Source organism: Nansenia antarctica (assembly GCF_963989245.1).
Source record: "Nansenia antarctica genome assembly, chromosome: 11".
NCBI lineage: Eukaryota > Metazoa > Chordata > Actinopteri > Argentiniformes > Microstomatidae > Nansenia > Nansenia antarctica.
In genome coordinates, this window is record NC_137681.1 from 6,121,361 (window position 1) to 6,132,148 (window position 10,788).

At 43.6% G+C, this 10,788-nt stretch overlaps 1 protein-coding gene across 1 annotated transcript; it reads right to left on the reverse strand.

Moving 5' to 3' along the window:
- Positions 1 to 3,623: 3,623 nt before the first annotated feature.
- Positions 3,624 to 10,122, reverse strand: LOC308167412 (7-methylguanosine phosphate-specific 5'-nucleotidase-like). Its single transcript, XM_080541829.1, has 10 exons — positions 9,982 to 10,122; positions 9,241 to 9,315; positions 7,376 to 7,474; positions 6,568 to 6,637; positions 6,154 to 6,200; positions 5,785 to 5,870; positions 5,453 to 5,542; positions 4,721 to 4,883; positions 4,359 to 4,559; positions 3,624 to 3,762 (listed from the first exon to the last, which is right to left on the reverse strand). Exons 1-10 carry the CDS (start codon positions 9,982 to 9,984, stop codon positions 3,652 to 3,654), a joined length of 945 nt encoding a protein of 314 aa, XP_080397955.1. The 5' UTR covers positions 9,985 to 10,122; the 3' UTR covers positions 3,624 to 3,651.
- Positions 10,123 to 10,788: the final 666 nt, after the last annotated feature.

Here is a 10,788-nt window from a genome sequence, read left to right on the forward strand (position 1 = left end):
CTGTGGCAAAATTCCATCTGTGTGCCACAGAGAGGTGGAGTCATAGTGTGAACAGACATCTTGCTTATCAGAACAGTGTGTATGTGCAGAATAAAGTGCTTAACCGGATGTTGATGATGATGAGCCACTGGTAATGTAACATGACTTTGTACTTTGTATGAACTCTTTGATATTTTTTGAATGTACATATTCCTAAAGTATAAATGAACACTATTATAGTACTACTCAACTGACCATAATGGATGATGCATTTTACTTGACATTATTTGTTACATTTAAAACCCTTTTGCTTATCTAGTTCTGCTATTTAGTTCTGTATTATTTTTGTTCTATATTTATCCAGTGTTTCCTCCAGGAATTTTTACAATGGTGGCGGGTGGCCGTGACCGCGCGCGCGATTTTTTCGCGTGCACGCGCATGAAACGCGCACGCGCGCTCAAAACAACGTTTTTTTTTTTTTTTTAATCACAGCCAAAACTAGAGGATGGCCCAAAAAAATAAATAATGAATATACAGAATATAAACTTGTGACTGACAGTCACATACACACACAAAGATCATCAGCTATAATATAATACGAAGTAGGCCTACATGAGCACAAAAGCGGCTAACGTTACTGATTAACTGTTTACTGTAGTGCAGAGAGATGGTAGTCGTAGGCGGCGTATCAAATGACAAAGCTAAACGTTTAATGAAGGACATGAACGATTGTCAACAACACACTCAAGCATGCCTGGATATTTGTAAGAACTCTCGCGAGATTTATCAGACTAAACCTGGATTTTCCCTTTAGCGATGTTGATGGAATACCCCCCGGATGTCACTACGGTGGCCTGTACACAATAACAATAATACCACAGTTCACATTTAGACCAATCAGGAGCCCTTGTGTCACGTCGTCAACTGAATGTCATTAATCTGATTTTGGATCAGCGGTTAGAGAGAGATGGGCGTGGATTTAGGTGCACTTTTAGTCAACATCCATTATAGCGCTGATCTAGGATCAGATATATTTTAATCAGCTAAAATGTTTTTTTTTTTTTTTTTTTGAGAACTTTTTTTTTTTTTTTTTTTGAGAAATCTGAATGGTGGCGGAGGAAATTCCATCGTGGCGGCCCGCCACGATGAAATGCATGTAGAGGAAACACTGTTATCTGTATATCTATATCTGTATAAATAAGTTATTATTAGGCAGAAAAATCTAAACTATCATCAGAAACATGAAGCCAAAACATGAGGCTTGCTAAAATCAACAGTTTGTAACATCATTAGAAAGAAAGCACTGGTGAGCTCAGAAACCACAAACAGGCTGGACGGCCAATAAGACGTCCACTGTAGATTACCAAAGAATGCTCACCTTCATTAAGAAAAAGACCAAAACAACACAGATCAACACTACCTCTCTGGGAGGTAGGCTACCTACACGTCACTGCAAGGTGCAAACCGCTAGTTCTCCTCAAGAAGGATGGGCAGGTTAGTGAGCCTGCGGAGGCTAGTAATGGACCTAACGCTAAGCCACGCCCCCCCTTTGAAAACTCGGACAAACAAACAACGCTTCACTGACAGTGACTGACTGACCGACCGTGACTGAATGACATTCAATGGCAGGAGTCTGATTTCTGATTTACCACAGCAAGTAATAGACATGTTTTTTTTTTTTTTTTAAAGATGACAAGAATATTTAGTCTAGAAGCTTTTCACCATCAGATATTAGCGAGTTGTTTGTCCCGAGTTTTCTGCCTTGCTGTGATATGATTGGACAATTTCTATTTTGGGGCGTGGCTTAGCGATAGGTCCATTGTTTGATTTCACATGCAAGCCTTTGGAGTGTAGAGCCAAAAGAAGACTAAATGTCCCCTTAGGGAGTTCATAAACATGATGTACCCTACAGGCAGCTTATTCTAGTTCATAAACATGTACCCTACAGGCAGCTTATTCATAAACATGTACCCTACAGGCAGCTTATTCTAGGGCCACAAAGTGGAGAGTTGTTGACTGGCCAAGTCAATCTACAGATTTAAACCATATTGAACATGCATTTGATTTTCTGAAGAGGAGACTTGAGGCAGAACAACATCAAAACAAACAACAACTGAACTTGGCTATGGTATCCGCTTGTTAAGTCGTGACGTATTTCCGGGGCCAACGTTGGCTGAGGCGCTGTCTTCGAGATGCCGAAATAATAATAATAATTAATTATATTTATATAGCGCTTTTCCGAGGCTCAAATACCCTGACAATATGGAGAAAACGGTAAAGTGCTGTGTCCCTTGTTGTATTAATAGATCCGAGTCTAAAAAACGATTAAACTGTCATTCTACCGCTGTAGTTCACAGGTACTCCGGTGCGGGGAATTTCTGATTTGGACTCGGAAATGGCTAAACGTCACTTTTGACGTCAGACTTAACAAGCGGATAGGCCTGGCTGAGCATCCTCAGAGAACACCCAGCGTCTTGATTTCAAATACAAACTCTTGGAGTGTAGCGCCAAAAAAAGAAAAAAATGCTTAATTGTCCCATTACTTACACAGTACTGTAGGTGCCCTATGTGTACTTATGCACGGCCTTTCTGGTTATTTGGGGAATATACTTCTCTGCCTTTATAACAATCTTTTAAAAGTTTTTTTTTTTTTAAATAAAAGTCTATTTATTATATGTTGGGCTCATCCAGAGCAGATTTACTGAATGTATAAATAATATGAAAAATCATGGAATGTGTTCTATTGTAATAACCTACATTTACATTTCTAAAGAGAATTAACTAATTCATTCATTCATTAAATTAACCATCAAACCAATCATCTCTCAACTTTAAAATCTCAACACAAATCATTAATGAGCTACACTGTAGGCCTACTGTTAATTACAAGCACGTGCAAAGGAGTGTTGCATATTGCATTTCATTATTTCCTATTGAGCCAATCCACCAAAATGAAGGTGGGTGTATATAGCGTATACTTGGGTAAATGAAGGTGGGTGTATATAGCGTATACTTGGGTATCTCGTATTATTTTTTCTCGAATTCACAAACTTTAAAGTATTTCAAGGACCCGTGGGAACCCTGCATGATGTACTTCATTTGGCTTAATCAAATTCCCTTAACATGAAACAAGAATTTGAAGTGAAAAAGAAAAAGAAAATCCAAATGAAAGAAGACACAGCACCTTTGTGATACATACTAAAAACTGTCTTCACTTTTTTTTTTGAGAAATGGCAGCCATACAGGGTTATTATATCCATGTGACATAAACATCTGAGGTTTTTCTGTTGCATCTTGAGTGTGTGAGAGGCACAGTGACGACACAGTCAGGCGTTTGAGACACTGCACAAACATACTGTACAAGTGCATACCTATACTGTACATACAGGTGGGGTTTGAGATGATTCATAGCACCGGTCGGCCACATACATAGAACAAAGGGCTTTCAAAATCTATAAAATCAGTCTTGAGTTGTGTTTTTGCGGTACCTATGGGCTGCAGTGTTGCTCCAGCAGGCATCTGTGTGTGAGGAACTGTTAACCATTGTGTCTGTGATGGGAGTCGATCACCGTGGGGGGTTTGGCTGGATGATTCCTGATGCTCCATGCTAATGCTAACAGGAAGTGACCCGACCCCAGCTCTGGCCCGCCATGACATCACTTCCTCCCGGGCTCACTTGCCCGTGGTGATGTAGTCCAGGACGCCGTTGGGGACGTCCATGGTCTCGTCCTTCACCACCACGATGTCGTAAGAGTCGATGTAGGACTCTTTCCTCTCCTCCACCTGATGAAGAAGCACATCACTGTCAATATCCATCCATCTCTATCTATTTATTTTTATTTTATTTCTCTAACTATTCTCTTTTTTTATTTTATTTTTTATACTTTACCTTTTTTGTACGTGCGAGTTTGTGAATATGCAGACCTGTTTCAAACATTTTCATGTGTATAAATATATTTAATGTAGGAACTACATTCTATCTGTTGATCCCGTCATCGATGGGGGAGGATACTGTTATTTGGCTGCTATGTGAGGCTATCTGCTCATATTCACAAAGGTCAGGGGTCCCCTGGGTGGGGTGGGGGGGAGGGGTGGGGAGAGTAACTGTGAGTGTTTTTTATTTTTGTGTCTTTTTTTGTTGTTGTTGTTAATAAGTAACATTTTTTAAAAATGTATCACCCCCAAAATATATCCATCTCACAATATGGGCTAAAACATGTCCATCTCTGCATCATGAATACTGATGAGCAACTCACACCAGATCAATATACGGTTTATACAAACTACAACTAAGCACAATTTCCGCTTTAAAATATGTATGTACACTGTCATTTGAATAAATAATACAAAGAGCGACTCATCTCCCGCTGGTTCCTCACCTGGTCGTTGAGGAAGCCTATGGTGAGCAGGTGTTCTGTGTGGGCCAGGCCGTCAGCCATGGTCAGGTCCCCCAGGGAGTCCCCCAGCAGCAGCACGTTGGGCCGGGCCTGCAGCTCTGTGAAGTGGGCCGCGTGGAGCAGAGCGCCCTCCCGCTTGTTGAACGTGTGGATCAGCTGGCCTTTGAACGCCCGCAGTACACCCTGGGGGAAGACAGAGGGCGGCAGAGAGAGAGGCTCCGATTGAAATCCAAGCAAAAAACGGTGAACCATGAACCATGAATCATGCCCACGGCCCCCCGCTATCCCAGGTCTAGGATTTAGATAGGTCTAGGATTTAGCCAATCGGGGAGCTAGCGACTCACGCTCTGGTCGAAGTCCATGTAGTTGGAGATGACGTGGACGTTGGGGTGGAACACCTGGTTCTGCCTGATCACCTCCTCCAGCACGTCTCCCACCCCGGCAGAGAAGATCAACAGAGGGACCTGCTGCTCCTGCAGAAGGTCGAAGAACACCTTGTAGCCCTCCCTGGACACACAGACAGATACGGAGATAAGAGGGTTACCCTAACCCTAACCTTGCTGAATTCAAAACCACAGCATTAGATTCATAACGGCCACACCAGCATGACAGCTTAAACTAGCTAGCACAATGTTAATCCCACAACTAATTCAGGAGAACTGGGTTTTGTATATTTGATTGTCATTCATCACAAAAACCACGATCGTGGCATATGAAATATTTAATATTTTTGAAATATTTCAGGGGCGGCTGTGGCGCAGGAGGTAGAGTCGGCGTCTAATGATCGCAAGGTTGGCAGATCGGCGGTTCGAGTCCCGACTGGCCACATGTCGAAGTGTCCTTGGGCAAGACACTGAACCCCAAAATGCTCCCAGTGAGCGGGCCGGCGCCTTGCATAGTAGCTTGCCGCCATTGGTGTGAATGTGTGTGTGAATGGGTGAATGAGAGGCTGTTGTAAAGCGCTTTGGAATAAGGTGCTATATAAGTCAGTCCATTTACCAAAACATACAGTATATATTCCACTCTTAAGGCATTCTGACCGTTGTTTGTAAAAGCAGGTTCTGTAGTGGTCTGACCTGAGCATGGCGCTGGACTCCTTCACGGCCTGGGCCAGTAAGTCCCTCCTGACCTTCTGGTGGATCAGCAGCTCATGGACTTTGGTCCACCTGGAGAGACAAGCACAGGGTACTCAACTACACAGCTGTGTGTCTGCCACCTAAGATGTGTATATGCCAGGGAGACACAGAGGGGAAAATATATCAGAACTGGAAACACTTTCTGTTGAACCTGCCAGTCTGCCAGTCTGTTGCTCTGCCAGTCTGCCAGTCTGTTGAACCTGTCAGTCTGCCAGTCTGCTGCTCTGCCAGTCTGTTGAACCTGTCAGCCTGCCAGTCTGTTGGCCACTCACCATTCAACCATTAGGGGCAGCTTCTCCTCGACGGTGCGGCCTGCGTCCACCTCTATGGGGTAGTACGTGTTCAACAGCTCCCTCATCTACGGACAGGAGACAGGAGACAGTGAAAGGAGTGTGTGGGACTGTGAGACAGACAGTAAGACAGTCAGTCAGTCAGTCAGTCAGTCAGACACAGACACAGACACAGACACACACACACCCACCCACCCCTATGCATTAACAGGTCCTATTGAGATAGTCATCTCTTTAGCAAGGGAGCCCTTACAGAGGTTATCAGAGAACAACAGCACATACAGTATATCCCCATCTTACCAGAATATGCACGTCATTCTAGTCGTGTTGTGACTGAGTGACTGTCCTCACCTTCCTCTTAGAGTCGTCGTTGATCAGAAGGTCGTTATTCAGAATATCTGCAAATTGGAAGTTGAGCTTCAAAGGACAATATTCAGTGGAATTTGGAATAATGCTAACCTTTAACCTTTGTTGGTCCTTTAAACTACCTACTAAAAGAGCCGCCTCTTTACAATGCTCAAGCTGCTATTTACACATAACGACCAATAGTTGGCCGCTTGTAAATTAGCCTGCTTCCTCCACAGAAAAACGGCAAAATAGCTTTATATTAGCTTATCTCGATGTGATTTTGAAAATGTAAGGATACTGGGTGGTAGAACGCACATATCTAGGAAAAGTCATGAAAGTCACATGGCTGTTCTAGTGTTAATGTGGTGACCCAGACCCCCAGCCTTGATGACTGTGACCTGTGACCTGTGTACTCACTATGAGTGGTGGGGCATCGCGTCCCGTTGTGGGCGAATCTGGTCAGGGTCATGTCGAAGTCCGAGATCACCTGGAGGGACAGCGCTCTGTTCACAATCCTGTCTTTGGTTGTCAAACACAATATGGTGCCGGTTGGGCTAATAAAATGCTACTTTTAGGGGGGAGGACATCATTCTCCTGATGAACTAACTAGCTGCACCACATATCCAATACTCATTGTTTGGGTGACTGGTAACTTGTCCCACCCCCTTGTGTTGGTCATAAACTATGCTGTTTTACTCAAACAGAACCCTCAAAAATGTGGTACATTCAATATAACTCATATTCAGACTAGTCATGACTCATGGCGGTTATGGCAGTGACCTGGCTCCCTGCGGGTGGAATGAGCTGCCCACAGCTGTCAGAACTGCAGAGTCACTACCCATCTTCCGTCGGAGACTGAAGACCCATCTCTTCAGGCTACACCTTAACTGCTCCTCCTGAGACATTACCATCCCCCAGCACTACGTCTCCTGAGACACCTGCTTTTCCCCTATACTGTGTCTCCTAAGACTCTACTGCCCCCCTTGTACTGTCTCTTCAGTGTCCCCCTTGTACTGTCTCTTCAGTGCCCCCCTTGTACTGTCTCTACAACAACAACAAAATACTTTTTCACGACGACTGCCAGTGGCCCCTGGCCTGAGCTAGATTACGCCTCCTGCTAGAACTGGTGAATTGATGATTCACTTCCTTGGTCAAATGTATCGATTGTAAGTCTCTTTGGAATAAGGCGTCTGCTAAATGCCAAACATGTCAATGTAAAATGAACCTGCAGAGTGGCGGGCCCGGCCCGCTGCATGGCCTGGAGGGTCTCCTCCGCCCTCCTCCTGTCCCTCATCAGCACGGAGGACTTGGCCAGCTCTGGGATCTGTCAACGGAAGAGCACAGGGGGGTCCCCCTTCAGAAACAGACAGACCTCCACATAAACAGTACACCTACTGCACCAAGACAAAGCGCTACACCAAACACCATGATGTGTTTCTCATACTTATGTAGGAGAGAGAGGGGAATACAGTTCTTCCAAATCTGCGTAGCTTCATCGGATTTATCAATTCAATTGAGTCCTTGTTGGCTTGACTAATACCCCCTTTCTGGACATACTGTTAATCACTAATAATACAGTATATCTCAAAAGTGAGTACACCCTTTAGATTTTTGCAAATATTCTGTTATATCCTTTCAGGGGATAACATTATCCTACTGAAACTTTGATATAACTTAAAGTAGTCCGTGTACTGCTTGAATAACAGTATAGATTTATTGTCCTTTGAAAATTACTCAGTACACAGCTGTTAATGTCTAAACAGCTGGCAACAAAAGTGAATGTCCTAATTGTGCCCAATGATGTTGTTTTCCCACCCTGGTGTCATGTGACTCGTTAGTGTTACAAGGATTCAGGTGTAAATGATAAGCAGGGCTGTTAAATTTGGTGTTTTGGGCACAATTCTCTCTGAATGCTGGACAACATGGCACCTCATGGCAAGGAACTCTCTGAGCGGCTGAAAAAAAGGATTATTGCGCTTCACAAAGATGGCCTTGGCTATAAGAAGATTGCCAACACCCTGAAAATGAGTTGCAGCACAGTGGCTAAGATCATACAGCGGTTTTCCAGGACAGGTTCCACTCGGAACAGGCCTCGCCAGGGTCGACCAAAGAAGTTGAGTCCACGTGCTCAGCGTCATATCCAGAGGTTGGTTTCCAAAAATAGATGTGCGAGTGCTTCCAGCATTGCTGCAGAGGTTGCAGAAGTGGGATGTCAGCCTGTCAGTGCCCAGACCATACGCCGCACACTGCATCAGATCAGTTTGTATGGCCGTCGCCCCAGACAGAAGCCTCTTCTGAAACCGATGCATAAGAAAGCCCGCAAACAGTTTGCTGAAGACAATGAATCCAAGAACATGAGTTACTGGAACCATGTCCTGTGGTCTGATGAGACCAAAATAAACCTGTTTGGGTCAGATGGTGTCCGGCGTGTGTGGCGGCACCCTGGTGAGGAGTACCAAGACAAATGTGTTTTGCCTACAGTCAAGCATGGTGGTGGCAGCATCATGGTCAAGAGGAAGGTGGAGGAGTGCAAGGTGTCCAACATCCGTGGGCTCCGTGATGTAGGAGTGGAGGAGTGGAAGAAGATTCCAGAAGCAACCTGTGCAGCTCTGGTGAATTCCATGCCCAGGAGGGTTAAAGCAGTGCTAGATAACAATGGTGGTCACACAAAATATTGACACATTGGGCACAATTTAGACATGTTCACTATGGGGTGTACTCACTTTTGTTGCCAGCTGTTTAGACATTAACAGCTGTGTACTGAGTAATTTTCAATGGACAATAAATCTATACTGTCATTCAAGCAGCACACTGACAACTTTAAGTTATATCAAAGCTTCATTAAGATAGTGTTATCCCCTGAAAGGATATGACAGAATATTTGCAAAAATCTAAAGGGTGTACTCACTTTTGAGATATACTGTATGCATATTCTTAATTCCTTGAGAGAGGCAAAGACTGACACCAAATGACAGACAAGAACTGCAGCTGTTGTATGTCAGGTCATGTGGATTTGGATTAATTAACTAAAAGGCATGGAGACATCAGTAGAGGGGTGGGAGGAGTGGACAGAACAGAAAACCATCTGACCTCATGCTTGGTCAGCTGGTGCCAGATTGCCAGGGCCGTCCGCACCGGCGTAGATATCCAGGGGATGTGGTATATCTGGGTACAGAACCGGGGAGAGAAGATTAACTTGGATTACCAGAGAAAGAGCTATTATAGCACCCAGTTCCTGAAGTTGGATAGCAAAGGAAAAATGGAATTCTTAGGATAACCGTTACTTCAGTATCCTGTAAATTGTGAATAAACTCACTAGGATAGTCAAACTGAGCAGAATGCTTTGAGACATCATGTGTGTGTGTGTGTGTGTGTGTGTGTGTGTGTGTGTGTGTGTGTGTGTGTGTGTGTGTGTGTGTGTGTGTGACAGAGAGAGAGAGAGAGACAGACACAGAGAGAGAGAGAAAGAGAGAGAGAGGGAGAGGGAGAGAGAGACACAGAGAGACAGAGACAGAGAGAGAGAGAAGGGGAGAGAGAGGGAGAGGAAGAGGGAGAGAGAGAGGGAGAGAGAGACACAGAGAGACAGAGACAGAGACAGAGAGAGAGAGAGAGTGAATAGTTCTGATTAAACATGTAGGTTTAAATAGAGACATTTATTCGGTGTCACTGGTCAGTGTGCACCTGGACCAATTGCCTGAAGGTGTGATATAATGACCATGTCAAATAAATAAATGTGTTGAGATTATTTTTGAAATACACTAAGACCAATGCATGAACAGAAGTATGGATCTCTAGCTGTCAGGAAAGGCTAAAAACGAGCAAAACACTCACCATGTTGAGGCGTACAAGAGAAACAAGTGGCTGAAACAGAGGATAGATATGCCTCACATGTAAACAGAGGATAGATGTGCCTCACATGTAAAGACATGAAGGACAGACTACGACAGAGAAGGATGATGGATCTATCTGGCAGTAGGAGACGTGGTTAGCAGTTAGCTTGGTAGCCAGTGTTTACACTGAGCAGGGGAATGGTGTTGCTGCGGCACTACTCCCCCACTGGAGAAACAAATAACTACATTCTGGTTCCGGAGGCACTTTCCCCCCCCTAGGCAAATAGTATACTGTAGTTGAATAAATGTATTTGGCAAACTGAAAAAAAGCAACAAATGACATTCAATACCCCAATGTAAAACGGATCTAGCTCTATAGAAATATTTTTTTTTTTTTTTTACTCAGCATGGTAGGCTACTAGATTACTTTCTGGATAACACAAACATGGACTTAGACTCTTAGATCACCTTTTGAAGTTAACTAGAAGCAAAATGATTGCCATTTTCAGTTTTTCCCCGATTAATTAGCATAATATGCTAATTGATCAAATTGCCCAACATGCAACTTTTAGCAACCAAGTTGAATTTCATCCACTAGGCCTATAGATGACATTTCAATCCTAAAAGTTCATAAGAATCACCATTTCTGGGTCCAAGAAATTCCCAGTGGACTATCAGCAAACATGTTCAAGTCAAGACTAAAAACTCTAAATATGAACTACTATAAACTACTAAATATTGCCTTTAAATGACTAAATGATTAAATGATGATTATATAATGATTAAACCTACCGAACCTTAACATTTA

Bases quoted from the DNA above. Each gene is read 5' to 3' on its own strand.
- LOC308167412 (XM_080541829.1), bottom strand. The intron at 7,475-9,240 runs GTCAGATGGTTT...TTCCGTTGACAG, and splicing joins ACCAGCTGACCAAGCATGAG to ATCCCAGAGCTGGCCAAGTC. The intron at 6,201-6,567 runs GTGAGTACACAG...TCCAATTTGCAG, and splicing joins GCGATGCCCCACCACTCATA to ATATTCTGAATAACGACCTT.